At 37.4% G+C, this 22,616-nt stretch overlaps 3 protein-coding genes across 5 annotated transcripts; 1 reads left to right on the top strand and 2 right to left on the bottom strand.

Annotated features, from left to right (window-relative positions):
* Positions 1-802: 802 nt before the first annotated feature.
* NFC5 (nucleosome/chromatin assembly factor group C5) lies at positions 803-7,267 on the top strand. Its single transcript, XM_023661210.2, has 15 exons — positions 803-1,164; positions 1,491-1,554; positions 1,744-1,830; positions 1,919-1,981; positions 2,246-2,311; positions 2,422-2,496; positions 3,312-3,387; positions 3,620-3,836; positions 4,537-4,618; positions 4,986-5,059; positions 5,759-5,870; positions 5,976-6,050; positions 6,346-6,422; positions 6,670-6,769; positions 6,900-7,267. Exons 1-15 carry the CDS (start codon positions 905-907, stop codon positions 6,999-7,001), a joined length of 1,530 nt encoding a protein of 509 aa, XP_023516978.2. The 5' UTR covers positions 803-904; the 3' UTR covers positions 7,002-7,267.
* Positions 7,268-7,358: 91 nt separating this feature from the next.
* On the bottom strand, positions 7,359-12,386 carry LOC111780726 (Protein kinase superfamily protein). The gene is made up of 11 exons (XM_023661206.2): positions 11,817-12,386; positions 11,586-11,726; positions 11,221-11,352; positions 10,919-11,131; positions 10,747-10,812; positions 10,536-10,649; positions 10,333-10,446; positions 9,598-10,257; positions 9,078-9,467; positions 8,754-8,997; positions 7,359-8,414 (listed from the first exon to the last, which is right to left on the bottom strand). Exons 1-11 carry the CDS (start codon positions 11,887-11,889, stop codon positions 7,721-7,723), a joined length of 2,841 nt encoding a protein of 946 aa, XP_023516974.2. The 5' UTR covers positions 11,890-12,386; the 3' UTR covers positions 7,359-7,720.
* A 3,911-nt stretch (positions 12,387-16,297) lies between these two features.
* On the bottom strand, positions 16,298-22,072 carry LOC111780727 (CwfJ-like family protein / zinc finger (CCCH-type) family protein). 3 transcript variants are annotated; one of them, XM_087119781.1, is made up of 10 exons: positions 21,915-22,072; positions 21,522-21,795; positions 21,001-21,127; positions 20,776-20,898; positions 19,214-19,331; positions 18,689-19,137; positions 18,305-18,590; positions 17,725-17,818; positions 17,170-17,321; positions 16,298-16,953 (listed from the first exon to the last, which is right to left on the bottom strand). In XM_087119781.1, the coding sequence occupies exons 1-10, from the start codon at positions 21,987-21,989 to the stop codon at positions 16,825-16,827; spliced, it is 1,827 nt and encodes a 608-aa protein (XP_086975907.1). In that variant the 5' UTR covers positions 21,990-22,072; the 3' UTR covers positions 16,298-16,824. The 3 variants fall into 3 exon arrangements, with proteins under 3 accessions (XP_086975907.1, XP_086975908.1, XP_086975909.1); XM_087119782.1 differs by having other exon boundaries at positions 17,170-17,318; XM_087119783.1 differs by having other exon boundaries at positions 17,170-17,315.
* Positions 22,073-22,616: the final 544 nt, after the last annotated feature.

Genomic DNA, 22,616 nt, shown 5'->3' with positions numbered 1-22,616 from the left:
CGTGTATAGATGGAATCTAAGAGCGATACAAGTTCGAATCAAATGATAATTAAGGCCGATTCTTCGAGGCTAGTTTAAAAGACTTTTATTGTTAGCATCCAAACCAAATTTTTTATTTATTTGTGTGAATTCAAATTAATTTGATTCAAAACTCATATAAAAATAAATTGAAATCATTTTCATGTTTTTTTAATTATTCTTAGTCAAATTCATATTCAAAACATTAATAGTGTACATTAGGTTGGATTTGTTGGAAATTTTAGGTTAGTTGGATTGGTGGCCTGAAAAATTTGAAAATAATTTACAAGAATTTACAACACAATCCAGCTCTCTACTTTCATAAAAGTTAAAATATCAAAGATTTACGGTTACAATATATTACTAACTTTAGTTATAACGGACTTTCATAAAAGTTAAAATATCAAAGATTTACAGTTACAATATATTACTAACTCTAGTTATAACGGTTATATGTTGGTTGGGTACACGACAAAAAATGTCTTATCCATAGAGTGAACCGGAATTTAATTTTAACCCAACCAAACGTTTACGATCCCGATCGCCGAATCGATCTAATTACTAAATACTATTAAGATCCCCTACCAAACGCGACTTAAAAAAAAAAAAAGAGTATATTACTGCTGCTATTTCACGGCACGGCAATAACACTACGCGCCACAGCATTAGGAAGACCTACCGAGATTTTGACACGTGTCCCAATATCAACCGTTGGTGGTGGATCATCATCATCATTTCCCAAATTGGACCCAAAATATATTTTTGTCTGGGTTTACTGTATGTAACTGGTTTTGATACTTTGGTGGGGTCGCCTTGAGTCTGGAGAGTCAAAGAGAGCGCGAAAAGTATCGTACTGAAAAATCGCGGACCGAAGCTCCACTGAGCTATGGATTCTCCTCAGTCGCAGCAGCAGCAGCAGCAACAGCTTCAACAACAGCAGCAGCAGCCTGTTGTGAAGAAGAAGGAGACCAGAGGCCGGAAGCCCAAGCCTAAGGAGGAGAAGAAGGACGAGCAGCAAGCTAAGAAGATGAAGGCTCACCAACAGCCCTCCGTCGATGAGCGTTATACTCAGTGGAAGTCTCTTGTTCCTGTTCTCTATGACTGGTTCGCTAACCACAATCTCGTTTGGCCTTCTCTCTCTTGCCGGTATTCCACTTACTCTTCCTTCTGTTTTCAACTATCTACTCTACTCTGCTTGCTTCTCTCGTTTCTAGGGTTTTCTGTTTGCTGTTTTTTTCACTTGTGTTTCTTGTGCTTCTTCTTGTTCGTTGGAGATAAATCACCTCCACTGGATTACTGGATCTGTCGCGTGTTAATTTTTAGGGTTTTTTTTTTCTTACTATTTGTCACATTTCTGCAAACTTGAGCTTCTTATTCGTATCATACATTCCCTCTCCCTACCTCTACGGCTATTTGGCGGGGCCTTTATATGACGTTTATTTGATCTGAGTCTGACTATTTTCTGGGTCTAGGTGGGGTCCTCAGCTCGAGCAAGCAACGTATAAGAATCGACAGCGGCTTTATCTTTCTGAACAGGTGACTTCCGTCGCAGTAAAATCTTGTGTTTTGTTGAAATGGCTACGTTGTTTTATTTCTTGCTGTAGTTGTGCTGAATTGCGACCTAAAATCCCCTTAGGGGAGAGAAACTAGCTTGTACTGAATTTATCACATTGAAGATCGATCTGTAATTGTTGTTTATTGTTTATTTTTCTTCCTTGTTACCAGACTGATGGCAGTGTTCCGAATACACTGGTCATTGCAAATTGTGAAGTTGTGAAGCCGAGGGTTGCAGCCGCAGAGCACATTTCTCAGGTGATTGGTCAATTTCAAAGTTTAAAGTTCTGTGGACCTTTTTCGTGCTACTCAATCTAGGTGTCGTATGTTGTTATTGTATTTTCAGTTCAATGAAGAAGCACGCTCACCATTTGTAAAGAAGTACAAGACTATTATACACCCTGGTGAGGTATGAAACGTATGAAAATATGATCTACAATGACATTCATATAAGTGGTTGATCTTCAGGCATTCTTTCCATGCTTTCATGTGGTTACGGTTACATTATTATTTTTTTCCCATTTGAGTTTCAAGGTCTTTCTCCGTCTTGAACATTTATATTTCTTTCTTTGGATAGTTGTTACCGTTTGGTTGGAAGTTGAAAATGATGGAAGATGAAGAGTTGTTTTAAAATTGTTGTCTTTCTAATGGTCTATGTTGAATATTTTCCCAGGTTAACAGAATTAGGGAACTTCCCCAGAATTCTAGAATTGTTGCCACACACACTGACAGTCCAGATGTATGTGCTATTAATTTTAGTTCTTGTTTTAATCCATTTGAAAATCTTATGCCTACAGTACATTTATTCAACAAACATTGATTTAAGTCTCTTTGGTATTCAACATCTAGGTCCTCATTTGGGATGTTGAGGCACAACCTAACCGCCATGCTGTCCTTGGTGCCACAAATTCTCGCCCAGATTTGGTAATTCTATTAAAAACTTGAATTGCCTACACGATCTTTGTTTTCCTATAAATGTTGCTATATCTTAGATCTCTGGTGTATATTTCTAGTTGATGTTTCTCTATCTACCTTCTGGTTACAACCACGGTGGAATACATAACATTGATGTTGAAGTATGCCTTGCATTAAAGCAAAACCAACGTTATCACTTTTCTTTTTAGGGCCGTGCATCATTAGAATGCCTTTCGAGAATAGCTGATAAGATGGAAGATGTCCTTTTTACAACGTTCTTTTCTCACTCATTTAAGCACTAAATTTGAATATGGTTTTAAGAGAGAATGACTCAATTCTTCTGTACTTAGATTTCGTGAGAGTCAGAAATTCTTGAGTCTCTTGGATGTAGATTATGGGCTTGGCTGGTTGAGGTTAAGTTTAATCCTGCTATAGATGCTTATTGAGATCTCGATATGCCCAACTGAGTTTAGTTCACTTTCGTACTGTTAATGTTGCGTCATGGTTGAACAATAGGCTGCTTAATTTATTTTCTTATGAATTTAAAAGGTTCAAGCATTTCATAGTTTTAATCTGATAGGAGATATTTTACAAAATCATTATCTAGAGCTGAGGTGGGTTCACAGTCTGATTGGAAGACCATGGTAGGTCATCGATGAGTGTGTAAAACTTCTTTGGTCTCATTTACACATCTTAACAATTGTTCAACCTGGGACCATATAAAGATAAATTCTTCTGGTGTTTGTAACATGGACATTTTAAATCCCTTGCTTGTTTAAAGCCTTCATTGTGCAATTTTATCTTAACTTACTGGTCACTTGCAGATTCTGACTGGTCATCAAGAAAATGCCGAGTTTGCTCTAGCTATGTGCCCCACTGAACCTTATGTCCTATCTGGAGGTTGAATGTTTTCCAATCTTTTTCTCTCCTTTAAGTTGGTCCTGCTAATTAGGTTCAATCTGGAAAGTTCTACTCAACTCTTGCACTTTTTCAGATTTAGATGTCAAATTATTTTGTTGTTTTTTTCAATACCTATCAATTTCTTTGCTGTATGGGATTTTGGTCTATCTTATGGTTTGGGGTGTTACAAATGGGGTTCCATTTCTCTGATGTTACTTCATCTTATGGGCAGGGAAGGACAAGTTAGTTGTTTTATGGAGTATCCAGGACCATATATCAACTTCTGCCACAGACCCTGCTGCTTCAAAATCACCAGGATCTGGTGGATCTATCATAAAGAAGGCGGGAGAGGGAACTGATAAAACTTCTGATGGTCCTTCTATTGGGCCACGAGGAGTTTACCATGGCCATGAGGATACTGTTGAAGATGTGACCTTCTGTCCATCCAAGTAATATCTTAGTTCTGTGTTACTGGTCATTCAGTTTTTTATTTTGAGAATTATTGATAAATGGACATGCGGATGGGGCATTTAAAACCATTTTTATTTAAAATATATTTTGTTTATTACGTAGTACAGGTGATTTCTAGCTGAGGTTTGGTTTGACCAAGATGAGAGGTTTTGAAGGGTAGGGTTTTGCGTGGGGGATGAGGGTCGATTTCTGGATCGTAGTGCTCTTGATTAATGTTACAAATAAACTATCGAGCATTGAATAATTTTTACTGTATATTATCTTCACAAAACTGAAAATAGTAAAAAGTAGTAATAAAATTGTACCATTTTTTAATCTTCCAAGGTAAGGAACTCACGTATAGTAGATTTTCCTAACGTTATAACTAATTTGGTTGGGACTGGGCGTAAATGATCTCTTTTTCACTACCATAACTTTACTTCCCTCCTTCCTAGTTGAAGAGGCCTTTTGTAATCTCTCTGTTGGGGGTCTTCCCCTCTTTTGTAAATTCATGCCATCAATGAAATTGTTTCTTAACCCTCCCCAAAAAATAATGCTATTTTAAAGTATTTTAATTTGTGTCTTTGTGTTCATGTACACCAGATTTTATTTCACTTGAGTGGATGGAAGTCTAATTTTTAGTTGTTTCTTTTCCAAGCGTAACCAGCAACGTCCTTTTCTTTTATTTTCCCTCTTAAGTGCACAGGAGTTCTGCAGTGTAGGAGATGACTCTTGCCTAATATTATGGGATGCCCGTACTGGCTCTAGCCCAGCTGTCAAGGTCTTAATTCTCTTGTTTAGTTCTCTGTAACAAGGGGCTCTCCTTGTCGTATAATGTGGAAGTTGAAATATGTGTTATAGAGCATAAATTCGATGAAACTAGAAACTTGTCATTTTCCTATTATGAGAAATATTTTTTGATTTGTTATACTGGCTTATGTCGATAGGACAAGAATTCCATGGTGTTGTTTTGTAGTAGGGAATTTTTTTCGTTGTTCATACCAAGTATTCTGTGCAGGAGATTTATCCTGCAAGATAAAATTGATATCATGTAATTTAATATTGCTTTTTATGTTTTTATCCTCAGGGTGCATATTTTAGGTGCTTCTTGTTATTCATCTTAGTCTGTCTTTCTTTCTGGTCTGCAGGTTGAAAAGGCACACAATGCTGATCTTCATTGTGTTGATTGGAATCCCCATGATGATAATCTTATCATAACAGGGTAAATTTTAATGTTTTATTTTCTTTTCAATTGCTAATGCTTATGGGAAAATTGGGTCTCATGTATTTATACAAAAAAGAGAATAAATATACAGACAGGGGAGAGAGAAGAAATAATAAATAGAATCTCAGAAGCACAAACACTTTAGTTTAGCCAGCAGGTCCGTGTCTGACACGAGTTAGACACTTGGACATTTTAACACTTGTTGGTTACCTACTAAACACTTGTTAGGGCAGTAGATGTGTTAACATTAGTTCTACAAAGTCAAAGTAGGTCCAACATTTGTTAGAAATAAATCGAACCCTTGTTAAGTATACTAAATTGCACATATGACAAAATTAATAAATTTGAGAGAAAATACACAAACTAATTTTTAAGCATATGAACTCATTGACTTCGAAATTCATTATGGTATAAAAATGACATTTTAAAAAATGTATATTTTAATGAACGTGTCAGTTGCTGTGTTCTTGTCCTCGATTTTAGAAAATTAGGTGTTGTGGTGTCTGTGCTTCTTAAAATAGCTCAATGGTCTTACTACTATTTGCCCTGTCTTAGTTAGGCTGTTGTGTGTCATTTGGTTTGGTCTCATCATTTTATCGATAGTGCATTTAGGATGATTTAGAATTTAGGAGAATGAGATTTCTGAGGTAATGACTATAAACATACGCGGTCACATCGGCACAAATTTCTCTTTAGGTCAGCAGATAATTCTATTCGCATGTTTGATCGTCGGAATCTCACTTCTAATGGAGTTGGCTCGCCCATCTATAAATTTGAGGGCCACAAAGCAGCGGTTCTTTGTGTTCAGGTATTCTTTTTGTCTTATTACTACTAATTTTATTTGAAAATGCTCTTGCTATTAGTTGTAAAATGTACTGATTATACGTACTGGTCCATATATGTTCTTATTCAGTGGTCCCCAGATAAATCGTCTGTCTTTGGAAGTTCTGCTGAGGATGGGCTGTTGAATATTTGGGATTACGATAAGGTACATTATTTTGAGATTTTAACCATGTTTTATCTTTTCATCATCTTGCTTCAGGATATCAGGGTTCAGTTTAATGCCGGAACTCAGGATAATAATATGTTATACTATGAAGTTCTTTTGCCCTTTAGCTTAGAGATCTGATTCCACAAACTTCCACGACAACTGGCTGATATTTTATAGCATATCTTATATGTTTATAGTCCATGTTAACTAATTTGTCCTAGTATTTCTATTGAATTTTTTGTAGTATAGACTATAATTTCTTTGTGGTCTCAACATATAATATACATTCCAGGTTGGTAAAAAGACAGAGCGAGCTACAAGGACACCTGCTGCTCCTCCTGGTTTATTTTTCCAGCATGCTGGGCACAGGTTCCACATCGCTGCCTTTCTTGATTAAAATGCATGAACATGACATAAAAAATGTTAAATTCTGTCCCCTGCACCCCCCCCCCCCCCCCCCCCCCCCCCCCCCCAAAAAAAAAAAGAAAAGAGGAGTTTTTTAGTTTGCTGTTGGTTCATGGTTTTTGTTATGTACTTGTAGGTAGGCAGAAAATTATTTTGTTATTAGATTTGGCTTCAATGGTAATGGTCCTTCTCATCTAATCTTTTGCCCCAGGGATAAAGTCGTTGACTTCCATTGGAATGCAGCTGATCCATGGACTGTTGTGAGTGTGTCTGATGATTGTGATACGACTGGTGGAGGAGGGACGTTGCAGGTTGCTATCTCTCTCCCTTTCTCTCTCACTCGCCTCCCACACATGCACAAAAGTAAAACAAATAGATTTGTACGGTTTCTGAACTTGGAGGAGTGTGCTAATTTTCTCTTGAATTTGTTATGAGTTGCAGATATGGCGCATGAGTGACCTAATTTATCGTCCAGAAGATGAGGTGTTAGCTGAGCTTGAAAAATTCAAATCTCACGTAATTGAATGTGCTGCAAAGCCTTGAGAGCTTCATAAACCTTTCTACCTGTGTTTTCTTCGGACATAACGCAGTAGGTTGTAGATTTTGTCTGTTTTCTTAGGATTGAGATGTTAGGTGTGCAAGTAAATCCGGCGCAGGCTCTCTCTACCATTTATAGAGTTTAGTAGAATGAACATGATCCACAGTGATACCATCAAGGTATTGAACGCTCTTGTTTCCCTGGATTACTTGGAGGTTAGGTTCTTGAAATTTGGTGTTATGTTGAATGAAACCCGTTATGATTCTGTGTTTGGGGACCGTCTAGGAACTAGCAAATAATGTAAGGCCTTTTCACTCTTATTATTTTGAAGCGTGGTGGATGATATTATATGATATTACAGGTGAGACTAATGGATGTCTTTTTTCATGATACAAAGTGTTCTATACATTGACTGAAAAGAAAAAAAAAAAAAAATTGACTCTGAATCTTACAGCATTTTCTTCACTCTAATGCTTTATTCTGCAACAGCAAGGAAGAAAAAAAACGTCGAGGATAGCGAGAAGGTTAACCGTTCTTGTATCCACCCCAGTTCATCATCACCTTATCCTCTACAATACCATCAAGTTGTTGTGTATAGCACTGCAAAAGCTATTTTGGAAGCCAGTTAGTTGAAATTTGTATGTATGTTCGTTCGTCTTAGGGCGTATTGGATCAAAATCGGTCAACATCGAAATTGAAGTATGTGGAAGGACTTGCTTGTTTGTTAGGTAGAACCGGACCATAATCTAGGCATTCCATGTTCACTGATGCTACTTCCAGAGTATCTTCTCATTCTTTGCCAGAAGTGTCTCTTACCTTTCCCGTTTCGAAGAGGACTAGAACTTAGGCATCTTTCGAGTGATCTAGATTCTAGCATTCCGATTCCAATTGAAGTATTTAACATGCCCGACATTGAGAGACGTGTATCGATGACATCAAGACCTGACATTGAGCCAGATACTAAATATTCGCTATGAAAAGAGTCTAGCATGTATCTTGAACTCAATGTCTCGTCATTCATCTCCACAGACGAATTATCTAGGCTTGAACCAGCTTGTGAGATTGCTTCTCGAGCATCGTTGCATTGGTTGCATACTAGTTTCAAAGCTTGAACGACCTCGCCCATGAAAGGTCGATGTGACACCTCTGGTTGCACACACATTGAAGCAATGGCAGCCACTTTGGCAATATTTTCAAAAGGAACACTAGAATCGAGTGATTTGTCAATTATAACATCTAAACCTTCTTTGCTCGTGAGTAGTGGACGAGCCCAAGCAACAAGATTTTCTTCACCAGGCGGTTGCGACATGTCAACTGGTTTCCTCCCAGTTAATAGCTCGAGAAGAACGACCCCGTAGCTATAAACATCACTCTTCACAAGTAAATGCCCCGTCATCGCATATTCCGGAGCCACATATCTGTAGGAGATGCAATAACTCGAGTAAGAGAAGGCATAAAATACAAAAACGAACAAAGCGAAGATGCATAACAATCTCATTATTATTGTTCAAAAGTAAGGTCTAATATATTTTGTTTCCACAGGTGCATTGTTGGTGAGGAAAATCAACAGACGTTTACTCTAAGATTTGAAGGTAATCAAGTTTGCTTAATTCAGGTGCATGCCTAAGTAAGGGATTAAGTTAAGATTGTGACAACTATATTAACTACCATAACCTCAGCTTGGTTCTTCACGGTATCTGGCAGTGTTAAATCCAAAAGAACTTCTAATAACACGACCAAACGGAAGGAATTCTTACCCGAAAGTTCCCATGACGCGTGTCGAAATGTGTCTGCTTTCCTCATCCATTGCCGTTCTAGCCAACCCAAAGTCCGAAACTTTTGGTGTAAAATCATGTTCTAATAAGATATTGCTGGATTTGAAGTCTCGATGTATGACTCTCGGACTCGAATCCTCGTGTAAATAGGATAAACCCCGAGCAGCGCCAAGTGCTATCTTCATCCGAGCATCCCAATCAAGTGGGGCAGTTTCCTTATCAACATCTGATAGAAGAATAGGTAAAATTAAATTGTTATCATGCTGCCTCAACTACAAAGGATACACATTAGAAGCATTTTCTGACCATGTAAGTGAGATTCCACACTGCCATTTGGAATAAGTTCATACACCAGGGAGCGGCTACCCTCCTCAGTACATATTCCAATCAACTTGACCAAGTTTCTATGGTGAAGACGGCTAAGCATTTCGACTTCAGCCAAGAATTCTCGACCGCCCTGATGATCATCTCTCTTGAGAACTTTAACTGCTACTTCGGTACCGTCTTCGAGAGTGCCTCTGTAAACACGTCCAAAGCCACCCTCCCCTAATATCCTTGAAGGGTCAAAATTATTGGTTGCTCTCTCTATGTCTGAGGCACTGAATGTCTTGGCTGATCCTGAATATGGGGCAATGCTAGATCCAAAGGATAAAGAAGCAGAACTTGGCATGGCTGCCATGACTGATCCACCAGCACCTGCAAGACTCTATGAACTTAGAAAAATCCCGGAGGAGGATCGAGAACAGTGAGCTAACGAATGCAGTAAAATAACGTTGCAAGAGATCCGCCTTTGCAGGGGGGCAGCATAAGTAGGCAATCTATTTACCTGATGGTTTATTGAGGGAAGATACCAAAGCATGTGGAGTAGGTTTCGGCTGACAAACGCCATCGTTGCGTCTGAGGAGCAAAATCCAAGCAGTCGCAACGCATAAGACGACTGCAACAGTAGTTGATAGAGCAATAATGGCAATCATACCACCACTTATCCTGTCTTTGTGCTGTATGTTCTGTACATCGACGCCAATCGGTTTAACCGTCCTTGCATCGTTACTATTACTATAATAAGGCTCATTATCTATTCCTGAATCTCCAGAAGGAGGTGATTGAGGTAAACCCGGATATCGAACGTATAATACTTCATATTTCCCAAAATAGGAAGCTTTGACAGAAACTTTCTTATGCCAAAACCTTTGGTAAGTCAAAAAGGCTGTAGTATTGTCAAATTTTTCCCCAAGTGGGACTAAGTCAATAAGAACAACAGTCTTATCTGGTTGCTGGTTAGCTGCATTAGCTCCAATGACTCGAACTTGGCTTTGCTTTACGAACACCCCAGCAGCAATTTCTGCTGCCAGCTCCGAAACCAGGGGGAAGAACGTATATAGCGAAACGCTGAGGCGAAGTCCAATTTGCATGGGCCAAACACAACCGCAGGGAGATCCTGGGGGAGTGTTTGTATATGGCTCGGCGCACAGGGTAGCTGAACAATCTACATCAAATTGAACATGTTCTTGAATACTAATTTCCTTTATAATCTGGATGAGAATTTCGAGTAGATGTATACCTTCATTGGGAGGTGGAGGAGGCAATGTATGTATCGGTCGCAGCGGTGGCATCTTCGGGCTTTTTGCCCAAGGTTTCAAGGGTGAAGGTGAAGCTTTAGGGGGATAAAAATGTCCTGAAAATGGAATGAACAAACAACAATGTTAATGTTTTATATTGGTATGTGAAAGAGTTCTTTGATTTAAACATTGTTATGCTCCATACTTTCAGTATGACCAGACATTTTCTGGTATGGTGAAGGAGAAGGCGAAGGAGAAGGCGAAACATGAGTCACAAGCGGTGGACGATCATAATGTGAAGGAGATATCGACGAAGGATCTGCACAGGAATAAAGTACGTAGCCAGTAGCCACAACGGTCAGTTTTTCATTCTTGTTTTTAAACAATTCACATACGATATCAATACATCGAACTACCTGACTCCATAGGTGGAGCGTAGTCTCCTCTCTCGTGTGAATGTTGTGCCGTGGAAACAACTGGTCCTATGATATCAAACCAAGAGGGGAAAAATTTCAATGGCCATTAATGTCAGGGACACCAAGATTGAAAATAGCAGTAAAGTTAGCCAAATCAAGGTTAAACCAATACCTGACGGTTCTATCGCACGAGACGAAATCGGATATGACGGTGCAGGTGCAGGAGCGTGACTAATGATATGATTCCTCCTTCTATGATGCTTATAATTTGAAGGCACAGGAGATGTTGGAGAAAGATTTCCTCTACGAAACGGAGCTTTTCGCGGTGGAACGATCGGCCGTTGAGTGTCATGAGAACGTCCCATGTCATTGTGAGTAGAAGGAGCTTCATAAAAAGAGCTAGAACATAAGCACCAGAGAGAGAGTTTCTTTGTTCATGAGCAATTCAACTGAAATACTCGTTTTCCATAGTACCTTCCTTTGGGGAATGATTCACAGGTAGCATATACTTAGGCAATGCATTAGAAGGTGTAGCTACTGGTGCTTCTAAGCTCTTTATGTCACCAGCTTTGGGCGAAATAGCAACTACTGGAGAGATATTAGGCTCTGGAAACATCAAAATAGATCAGATCAAACCACCATGAACATATAGGAACAAAGCTTTTAAACCAAGAACAGTAGAAATTCATCAGCAGTTTCAAACAACTAGATCCAGACCACAATTGGGACAAGAATTCTTACTGTTCCTAGCTCTTAGGAAACTTGCTTATGAAAATGGTTCAAATAAGAGAAGAACAGGAACATAAACAGCTAACAATTAGCTAAGTTTTCAGTGGAACCTGGAGAAATTGGCTCGGGGATTGGAGCTACATTCGGTGATGAATTGCTTGTTTGGTCACGCCGGGAACTGGGTTGAACTGGTGAAGGCGGCTGAGGCATGCTATTAACCGGCGGCGACACGGTAGGAGCACCGAGTGAAGCTGCCGGAATAAACCCATTAGCGGCAGTTCATTCAAATCTAAACAACCCAGATAGCGAATTCGAAATGTGCATAAGAAAGAGGTTTCTACCTGCGATTTCCCGAAGGTCGGACGCATTAGCAGCAACGACACAAAGAATCAGCAGCGGAAGAAGAACCTCCATCCCGTATGAACTCAAACCCCAATCCAAACCCACTTCCTCAAATGACCACAAAGTTATTCAACATCGATTAAAAGAAGAAGAAGAAGAAGAAGACGAACAAACAGATGAAAACGAATTAAACAAATCACTTAAATGGGAATTTATAACTTGAAGCAAGAACAATGTTGGACTGAATAAGACCCCCACAAACAGTGAGAAGAAAGCAATCGATTCAAAAACCCAGAGATGGGTTTGGTAAAAAAAACACCTCAAACAAACGAATCATCCATTTTCGACTCTGTTTTGCAAGGATTTGAGCAACCCATGAACCAAAAACAAGGAGTTTCTCCAAAAGAAACAGACCCAGAAAACCAAAATCAAAACCAAGAACAGTAGAAACCCACTTCATATACCACTCGCTCACTGAGCGAAAGAAGCAAATATTTTAATGGGAGGTTTTAGGATCCAACGGGGAATCAAATTTGATATCTGGGTCTTCGGAGTTCATAATCGAGATTGCTGATTTTCCTGGTTTTCAGTGCTTCGTGTTGGCCATTTCTACAGATGGTGACACAATTAGAGACCCATATGACTGACTTCTCATCCTCCATATCTTGGATTATAATTTTGTTTTTTATTCAACTTTTTGTTTAAGAATCCGAGAAATTGCTGCTTAAGCTTCAATGTCCTAATAATTTCAATCAACGACTTGTTTGTAAATATTGGATGGGTCAAAATCTTCACTCAAATCGCTGTGGAAAGATAACAGTTTTCCTTTTCTTTTATCCCAAAAAGAAAACAGTTTTCAAATACTTATTAATGATCATTTATAGAATGATTAATCTGCCTTATAAAGTAGTTCATCACATTAAGGAACTTTAATATTCTCCATGTTATAGGTTTAAATTATCGTACTCTTAGATTAATTTCGTATATTTTTTTGAAAAAATTAATAGATTAATAAGTTTCTTAGCTTCATTATTTTTAAAAGTCAAAGCTAACATTGGTAAGTCTCTTGTGAAATCTCGTGCAAATTTCCTGAGCTCAAATGACGAGAGAAGTTTAGATAAATAAGAACGTATTATTCTAATCTATGGACTTAAATCGAGAAGTTTGGACAATAATAAAAAGAGACAAAATTATAAAAATTACAAATTTAGTCTGAGGTGTGTTGGGAGATGACAAAAATGGAAATGACTCAGAAATAATTATCAAAACTCCAAATAATGTCTCTTTTTTGTCTGAAAACTCAAAGAAAAATGGATACCTTTGGAGCCCTTAACTGTTTCTAAATTGAGCTGACTCATACTTAGATTTTTTGTCCCCAACCGTGGAGCCTTCGATCTTTGAGATAACAACTGAACCTTATTTATTAAATTATGCTATATTTTCAGCGTACATGAACTTTAAGAATCATCGAAGAAGAAATGAAAAGCAAAAGTTAACTTAATTGGTTAAGATATTATATCATCGTCCAAAACTGTCATAAATTTGATTCATCGAAGTGGAAAATCAATAAATTAAAAGAATAATTTTTTTTAGTTCGGTAATTACGAAGTGTACAAGAACAGAACTATTGATTTAACACCTTATTTATATTATACATAACGTCCGGATTTTAGTTTAAAATTAGGGAGTGGTTGAGAAATAGTAGAAGGTAATCACATGGCCAAATCATGAAGGAAGAAGTTAAGTGTAAAGATTAGATGAATATTAGTGAGCTAATCTTTGGTTTAGAATTAATTAAGTTAGCTATACGTGGAAGGGCGAGTCAATAAATTAAGAAATAAAAAAGGGGTTGTTTGGCAAACACTTATTCGAAAGGGCCATTTTTGTAAAAGCAAAGAAAATTGAGGACCAATTTGTAAATAATGGATGTACACAACTATGGAGGACCCACCATTGTTGAGAGCACTTCCCTTATTATTATTATTATTATTATTTCATTTTTTATTTTTGGGCCCACATGTTCTTGAAACTACACAATATTTAATTCCCAACAAATTGTATATGTATAGTGATGGAATACAATGTTATAATGCTTGGAGGCCTGGACAAGCAACCGACCATATCATATCCGGTAATGATTTGAGATATGTTCAAATTGGCTATTCATTTACAAAATGTCGTCGATCTGCTATGAATTGAGACATCATTAAAAGTGAATCTACTTATTCATTCAAATTGGTGCTGTCGCACGAGATGCAAAGAAATGTCGAAGTCATTAGTTATCAAATTTAGATCTTTAGCCTGAAGCGTTACGTATATATAAACCATCTTTTTTATAAAAAGAAAAGTACAACACGTGGAGTAAGAGTAACTGAGTCTGCCCACTAAAAAATACATGTTAATTAACGAAAAGATATGGTCAGTTTGACAAACCGAACAATGAATTAAACCTAAATGCTTTCTGTAAAACCGACCAATATTCCTCTTCCACCGCTCCAGCTATGATCTAACACCACTATGTATAACGAGCCTTATATCATCATTATTATCATCATCATTTGACGAATGAAAAGGCTCGGGTCTTTCGAAAACCTAATGGGTATTCTAGGAATTAGTTAAATATATAAATGAAAACCGAAAAAAGAAAAGTGAATAAAGTATATGACCAAACCCATGAGGTCGTTTTCAACCACTTTGTCCTTTCCCAATCATGTGCAAATATGCCATAGATCTAAGTTTCAATCTCTCCAAGCTGGACACTTTTTTTTTTTAATTATTATTATTATTATTATTATTATTTCTAAAGTTATTTTATTTATTTGTTTTTGTAATTTTTACGTTGTCTTGTCTCTGTATCATTGCCTTTGCTTTGCTTAAGGCTGAAAAGGGACAGAGGAAGAGTGAATAATTCCCACATCTGACTTCCTCCACACCAAGGTACCTCGAGAAATCTTTGTCGTCGCAAACGGTGAAAATTTGAACTTTTTTTTTGACTCAATTATAATAATTAAATACTTAAACACGTTCAATTATAATACTTAGATACTTAAACGCGTTCAAGTTGCCAATATATTCATAAATTCGTAGATGTGAATTGTGGCTATTGGTCGGGACGTAAAATTGTAGCCAATTGCTACCATCACAATTAATGTAAGAATACAGTTCAAAAAAGCATAATCAAATTAACAAGTCCGTATGAAAAATAAAAGTTAAAGTTACAACTTCGTATCTATTAGTTTTATGTTTCGTAGATCCATGAATGTTTAAAGACGTTAAATAACACATTGTGAGACTTATTAGATACAAAAATGAAAGTTATTATAATCAAAGACCTACTTAGTACGAAACTAAAATTTATTGACCTATCAAATAAAAAATAAAAGGTTAATAACTTAGATCCAAACACAAAATTGAGAGTTGAGAGACCTACCATATACTAGTAAAATTTCAAAGATCAAATAAAAACAAATTTCAAATTTTACGTAGTATAATATTATTGAAAAAAAAAGTATTTTTTTTAACTAAAATTTACTACACTGGGAATGTAAATACTTAATATGCCATAAGAAGTCCTGACTTTTAATATTATTCAATGAAATTTCATATCAGAAAAGACGATGAATCAGACAATGGAGGCTCAGCTCATGCAGTGAATAAGCAAAAATGACAAAATTTAAAGCTATTTGGAAGCAATTCAATCTCATCCACTGCAACCACGTACACATCTTTTCATCCACATTGCACCATTTAAATATCCATCTAAATATCTATGGTGAGATGAACACGACTCTTCATAATAATATAATATTATCCACATATTATCCACTTTGAACATAAGCTCTTTATGACTTTGTTTTGAGCTTCTCTAAAAAACCTCATGTCAATGGAGATAGTATTCCTTAATTATAAACCCATGATCATTCCCTAAATTAGCCGACGTGGAACTTTCATCCAACACATTTGAGGACTCTCCATAACTCATAAATCCAATTACTATACCTTAAATATTCAATGCATCTTTAAATCTTTCTTTTAATTTTATATCCAATAGGTGTTCTAACTTTGATATTTCCTAAAATTCACAAGTCTACTAAACAAAAATTTGAAACTTTAAAGTTCCATTAAACATAGTTTAAGTTTGTCTAATATATCAATTCATTTATAAAATTTTCAAATAACCAAGAAGTTCATCTCCCTCACCTAACCCAAACTCCAATGGACCTCCATCTAGACTCTAGCTAGAGCTACAGTAGACTGACAAGTGGTTCATAAATTCTTAGACGTGGAGGGCGACTCTTGGGCGGTGAACCACTGAGGAAATTCTCGTGGAAATTGAGCCTAATTGTTGTCTGGACTTTTGGAAATTTCAAAAAGGTTAACAATGATGAAAGCAGTTCATCTTTCTTAAAAGAATAATAGAATCGGATATTTTGGTATTAAAAAAAAATGAGAAAAAAAAAAAAAAAAACCAAGTGACAAGTTAGTCAAACAAGATCACCTTTCATCAATAACCTAATACAATTAATAACCTCTCCTCTTCTCACACTGAGATATTGCTGAAGAAAATTAATTAGCTATGATGAAAACAGTTCCAACAGCAACATGGAATTTCTAAAGAAAAAGAATCATAAGAAAGTACCAAGGCATGGAGAAAAGGAATTCGTACCGATAAACAGGTGACCTGTGCGTGCCTATGATAGCTGGACCGTCAATTCCGAGCTGGGATGCATGAAAGAATAACAGTACCAGACGCCCCTTTTTCACTCCAGTGCATCCAGGCGGTAAGTCGTGTGCCAGAACCTTTGCTATCATGTGAAGGATATCATCGAATCATCTTCATCTGGTTGTTGTTTAAGCTCTAGAAGAAGAAAAAGGCTTCAAATATCCAAATAATTTACTTTTCTACGATGTCCTTGGGATGGTATAATAGCCTTAGGAGGTGCATATCTAGAGTGAAAGCATGAGTGCAGCGACTGAAAAATTTCCCAACTACAACAAAGAGCTAGCTCACTTATTAGGATCAAAATTTTCAAATCTTATCTTGAATTCTTCAGCCATCTTTGTTTCTTCTTCTTTTGAATGGGTACAATTCCTCCAATCAGCCTTATCAGCCATGTTAAGCAAGCCTGCTAGAACCTGCAAAAGGTTTCTCGGTTACTTTTTTACCATTCTCATGAAAGAAGTTCCATCCGTTGTTTGACAAAGGAAGGCTGTCTTGAAATTCTTGGGAATGATGAGATTTTCCAAATCTTCGTTTTAGTCCCCTTATTATCATTAGTGTATATATATTTTCCTTTTTAACGGTGAAAGAGTATGAAAGACTTTACAAATTTGTGAATTTTTTAAGCTAACCTCGCGTCCAAATTGGGCTGGAAATATCTCTGTCTCCTCAATAACATGCGATAAGGTTACACATTCAGGAAGTTCAGCATAGAAGAAACTGCGATTACTATCAAACTGAGTCCTCAACGATTTTCTTCCTTCACCAGGAGGAGCATCTGCTGCTGAAATCAAGTGCAACAACAAAATAAAGGGCTGGTGGAAACCATAAAATATCTTCTACTTCATGTTCTACCAGACAAATCACAATAGAAATTAGGCAACATGAAGTTGAAAGTTACTTCAGCACAATAATCTTGCAATCAGGAAAAGATGCTAGAAGCAGCAATATCACATGTCTCATCCATGCAAGTGCATAGAAATTCAACGATTTTATTAAGAATCTAGAAAGGTATAAAATTTCATCAATTATTGGATATGTACATTCTTTTTAGTATTATGTATTATTATTCTGTTGCGGGGAAGGGACCCACTTCAGGATGTGGAAACAGGACCAACATCAACCATAAAACCCAATCCAGAAAGAGTTGGGAATTTGATATTTAGATAATAATAACATCAACTTACATTTAGAGGCCACGAACTTAAAGCCCAGCTTTTCAGCAGCCATATCAAATATGTTCTGAACGACATGAGCTCTAGATGTTGGAATAGGAACAGCCTAATATCAAAACACAACTAGCTGGGGTGAATCACCAAAGTCAAGTCTACTTAATCATAATATTATTCAGCAATATGCTCCATAGACCAAATTAATGTTGTAAATGATAAATTTCATAAAGGAAAAGGAGTAGTACCATAAATTATTTGATTATTTCATTTAAAGTGATAAATACTTGATCTTAATACATAAACAATTTATCTTTTAAAAAATCTGGAAGTTCATTCGCTATTTTCTGTTTGCAAATAATTTGATTTGATGCATTAATTAAACACAACAGCAAAAGTACGCATCATGAATTGGTCAACCATTTTAAAGTTGGAAGTACTCCGGTGACAAGGAAGAAATATTTAACGAACGTCTTATCCTTTCGTTTCATTCTTGATCGAGGATGGAGTATTATTGACCCATTAAGAAAGCCAAAGTGCACCATCATAATTTCAACTTTCGAATTCCAAGGATGGTATGTATAGAGCAAAGAATTACCTGAAGATTAGCATGGGTGCTACGCTTTGAAACCCACTCAAAGAACACAACTTCCTTCCCTTGACTCTTAAAATACTTCCGAAGACAATTTTGGAGTCTATTGATTTCAGTTTCAAATTCTGGGCCTAGAGAAAGGGTATTTGGAAAGTGCTCTACAGGTACAATCAATATGTGGTCTGGAACAAGATGTCCTTTGGCCAGTGCACAGTAGAAACTCTCACCTACACTGACTATAAGATGTGACTCTATGTTGGGACTTGACAAACAAAACCAGCATTCTTTAGACCTGCACCTCAATCATAGAACAGAGAATAAGTAAGCTTAAAATATCTAATCAATCAGTTCGTTGGGATAATAAATTAATCAAGATAATGAACTAGAGACCTGTTGGTTCCAGCATTTCCAGATCTCCTCTTCCCAGACTGGCTGTCAACTTCATTCTGTAAGCTGTGCTTGAAGCTGCAATCTGGACCCCTTTCGCATTTTCCTTTATTAAGAAAATCAAAACAAACACCTCTCTGGGATTGCCCTCTTGCATCCATGTCATGATGAAAGTTACATTTCTCTCCACGTGGACAAGATCCAGAAGAAGTAAACTTAAAACAAAGCTTGTTACCATCTGCAGTTCCATATTTTTGTCGTTTCTGAGACACATCGTATCTCCAATATTGCGATTCAGAAACACTATTGCTGGACCTCTTTGCAGAGTCTGAGGCTTCAGCTTTTCGTTCAGTGAGTGTGTATGGAGATAAGGTAGTATTGGGAGGCTTCATGCTAATTTCAGCGGCAGACATGGTAGATGATGGGATGGGAGAAATTGCATGAATAAATTTCTGAGAAACAGGTGAATACAGCATCAGAAATGAAACTCTACGTTTCCTGTGGGGGGAACCCCAAACCATAACGTACCTGTTTCTCTTTATTTCCTACAGAACCAAGACCTAAAAAGCGAGTCACATGCACAGCATCAACATTAGAGTAAGGCTCTCGAGCATAAAACACTCCTTTTGTTCCTGCAATGTGGTAACTAAGAAGAAGTAAATTTTATCAGAATACTTATATTTCGGTACTTACAGACATGTTCTAAATTCAATATTATGCATGTAGTGGGAAACTTCTGCTCTATAGTTTCATGACAATACAGCATATACCAGAGGCAGCAATTGAGCCACAAGACCTTAATCCATATTTAATAGGCAGATTAAAAGATCTGGATATAAAATTTCCTACAGTAAAACAAAAGAACTCCTACCAGAGACATTAATTGAGCCATAAAATTTTGGTCTCAGAAATGAAATTGAGAGAAAAACTTGCATGCATGATTACCAATAGCAAAAACAAAAGACTCCCGTCAGCATCTGAGAAACAACCAAATTTCTTTTCCTCCGGTGGTGGATATTGTAAGTAGGATTGTTTTTAGAGGAGCGAGAAGGATGCTGTTGAGAGTTTTCAGGTGGGCAAGGATAATATACCTTTGTCCCATCACCAACTTGTTGATAACATTGTCTTATTTTGCACGAGGAAAGGAATCTTTTGTCAACTAACCCATATTTTGTAGTTCCTTGAATCTATGTCGCGTTTAACAATTAACAGAGGCATATGCTCAGTTATTGGTATTAAATGCAACCCTTCTAAGTTGGAGAGATGGGCTTCTTCGGGGGGGGGGGGGGCGGTGGGGAGTCATTCCCTTCTTATTTGAGTCTTATGGCCTTAGCCATAACCCCAGGAGTATGCCTTTGTGGGACCCCAAGGAGAAGATTCAAAACATTTACTCTCTTAGAAGAGAAGTTTCTTCGGCAAGTGAGGGAAATCTTAGGATGTGAAACGAGACCTTGTTGACGAAGTGGTTGTGGAGCTTTCCTTGTGAGTCTGGAGTTGTAGATTCATGCTCGAGGGCTTTCTTCCCCATTCCCCCTCTTGAGAAAAGGGTAGCAGGCTTTGGTTTGTTTGTCTTTGTGCTATTTAGAAGGGTTGAAAGATATGAGGGGGTGTTGTGATCTCTAGCTAGATTTCATGCCTCTCTTTTGGACCCCCCGTGTTCTTGTGATCATTCTCTATGCCTTATTTTGCTTGATTTAAGCCCCTTCTCAAGTTAGTTGAGCTCCCTGGTGATATTTTTTGTATTCCCTGTGTTTTCTTTTATTTTACCTTGATAAAAATAGGGTTAACAAAATTATAATATTACTAATCCTACAGCACTAATGCATACAAAACTCCTGAAAACTGAAATTAGAATGGAAAATAAGTATCATCTATAAGACTGAGATAGCTAAAACGCTTGTGCCTAAACTCTAGTTGGACTGTAAAATTTAATGGACAATGAGCACGAGATAAAATTCTAAACCACGGACAACTAAATGTCATATTGAAAAAGTTCACCTGCACGCTGATATTGATTAAGTTATGTGATTCAATAAATAACTTACAAGGTACAGAGACTAAGACATCTAGTCATTTCCAATCTAACATACCGTGGTTTGATCTCCACAACTAACTCAGAGACGGTAGAATCACTTCCGAAGGGATCTGAGACTCCAGGGGGGGTATCTGGAGTTGCTGCTCTATTTGTAACCCCAGTTGGCCATTCATTTGTGTGATCAATTAAGGCCATCGAAATTTAAGAGGGAAAAAAAAATCACGAACAAATTTCAAGAGCGGACAAGAAGATGCCTACTTATAAAAATGAAGGATATGTGAGAAACAAGTCAATAACTCCAGGTTCCTCAGCTATTGCTCGCAAGACGTCAACATCATCTTGAGTATATGTTCCAAACTGAAGACCATCTGAAGAACGTCTACCAGATAAGTATGCCAAAGATAAACCTACATGTGAAAAATCAATCAGCAGATGAAGAAATGAAGAAGATGCACTCCGTTTTGTTCAAAGACATTATATTAGAACGATAGATAGCATTTAGTGCTTTGAAATCCTTGGTTCTAAGAGGATCGAAATTGAAAGTTTCACCGAGCTTCGCTTAGCTATTCTACACTTAATTTGTTATTTCAAATAGTATGGCTCAACTATTGAAGAACGACCTTCGTTTCAGACTGGAAGACAATGATACGAGTTGGAATTCTGTTCGTTAGCAAAATGCATTTACTAGAGATCAGATTTCTAGGTCCTTTATTCGAAATGCGCAGTGTATTAATTGGAAGTCATAAATAAATAAATTAATAAAGCCTTGATTCATCCTCGTACGAGAAATTCGAATCATACCTTGTAGCGTGAACTTCCCACTGCCTTTCAACCAGTGCAGATTCGCGCAAATCTTCAAGCCATCCATTTTAAACCCTTGATTACCCGAGTCTCTAGACGACGCCAATAGAACCTTAGCGGCACCAACGCCATAGTCTCCAATGAAGTACGTGGAAAGAGGGATTACTGATCGACCTTCAACATAATCCATGAACTCGTCAAGTTGTTCGGTTGAGTCCGGAAAAAACTGGCCAACACAAAGAAGCGCATCGAACGGACCGGCCGATTTGTTAACCTATAGTAGCACAAGTGAGCTCATTCCAGTTAGCAAAAAAAAAAAAAAACAAAAAAAGAACGAGAAAACGAAACTAGATCACACGCTGCGAGAAAGAGAAGAAGGAGAAGAAGAAACACCGAGACGACGCGCTTGTAAAGCTGGTTGAGACGGCCTAAAACGTCGCCGCAGAGAAGAATTCTCGGAGGAGACATGGTGAACTCCAGTGCCGGCAAGGTGGTAGCGAAGACGGAGACTGAGTGCCAACTGCCTGAGAAGAACGATAAAATAGATTGCTGGCCCGCCCATAAAAACCCTGAATTGGGCCTAGGCCCAATACCAATGAACCCTGCGACTTGAATTTGAGAACGATAAATAGATAGCTGCCCCGCCCATAAAAACACTAAATTGGGCCTAGGCCCAACCAATGGACCCTGCGACTTCAATTTGAGAACGATAAATAGATTGCCAGTTCGCCCATAAACACTAAATTGGGCATAGGCCCAACACCAATGGACCCTGCGACTTGAATTTGAGAACGATAAATAGATTGCTGGCCCGCCCATACCCTCTTATTGGGCCTAGGCCCATTTAAAAAAACGGCCCAAATGGCCGGTTGGCCCATCACTAGAAGAAGCCCGAAAATGAAAGAGCCGGCCCATTTCAATGTTGGAAGGAGGTTATCCAAGGAAGAGACCATTTTTTTTGGACTATATTATTGTATTTCAAATTATTATTATTATTATTTTTTTGTAGATATTATTATTTATTAATAAATTCATCAACGTCACATAAATCAATCATTTGTTCCAAAACATGATTTTAATTTTCAAGAAAAAATT

This window comes from Cucurbita pepo, chromosome 18 (assembly GCF_057944985.1).
Source record: "Cucurbita pepo subsp. pepo isolate OVF chromosome 18, ASM5794498v1, whole genome shotgun sequence".
Taxonomy (NCBI): domain Eukaryota; kingdom Viridiplantae; phylum Streptophyta; class Magnoliopsida; order Cucurbitales; family Cucurbitaceae; genus Cucurbita; species Cucurbita pepo.
Note: the sequence above shows the minus strand (reverse complement) of the source record. Positions and strands in the feature narration are given on the sequence as shown.

What these genes read in the sequence shown, in the direction of transcription:
- NFC5 (XM_023661210.2), top strand. Translation starts at nt 905, where the DNA reads ATGGATTCTCCTCAGTCGCAGCAGCAGCAGCAGCAACAGCTTCAACAA. An exon ending in CAAATTCTCGCCCAGATTTG is followed by an intron (nt 2,497 to 3,311) that starts GTAATTCTATTA and finishes GGTCACTTGCAG; the next exon opens with ATTCTGACTGGTCATCAAGA. An exon ending in ATATTTGGGATTACGATAAG is followed by an intron (nt 6,051 to 6,345) that starts GTACATTATTTT and finishes TATACATTCCAG; the next exon opens with GTTGGTAAAAAGACAGAGCG.
- LOC111780726 (XM_023661206.2), bottom strand. Translation starts at nt 11,889, where the DNA reads ATGGAGGTTCTTCTTCCGCTGCTGATTCTTTGTGTCGTTGCTGCTAAT. An exon ending in GAATCATTCCCCAAAGGAAG is followed by an intron (nt 11,132 to 11,220) that starts GTACTATGGAAA and finishes CTTTTTATGAAG; the next exon opens with CTCCTTCTACTCACAATGAC. An exon ending in TGTGGAATCTCACTTACATG is followed by an intron (nt 8,998 to 9,077) that starts GTCAGAAAATGC and finishes TTCTTCTATCAG; the next exon opens with ATGTTGATAAGGAAACTGCC.
- LOC111780727 (XM_087119781.1), bottom strand. Translation starts at nt 21,989, where the DNA reads ATGTCTCCTCCGAGAATTCTTCTCTGCGGCGACGTTTTAGGCCGTCTC. An exon ending in TTTACAAGCGCGTCGTCTCG is followed by an intron (nt 21,796 to 21,914) that starts GTGTTTCTTCTT and finishes GTGCTACTATAG; the next exon opens with GTTAACAAATCGGCCGGTCC. An exon ending in TAGGAAATAAAGAGAAACAG is followed by an intron (nt 19,138 to 19,213) that starts GTACGTTATGGT and finishes CCTGTTTCTCAG; the next exon opens with AAATTTATTCATGCAATTTC.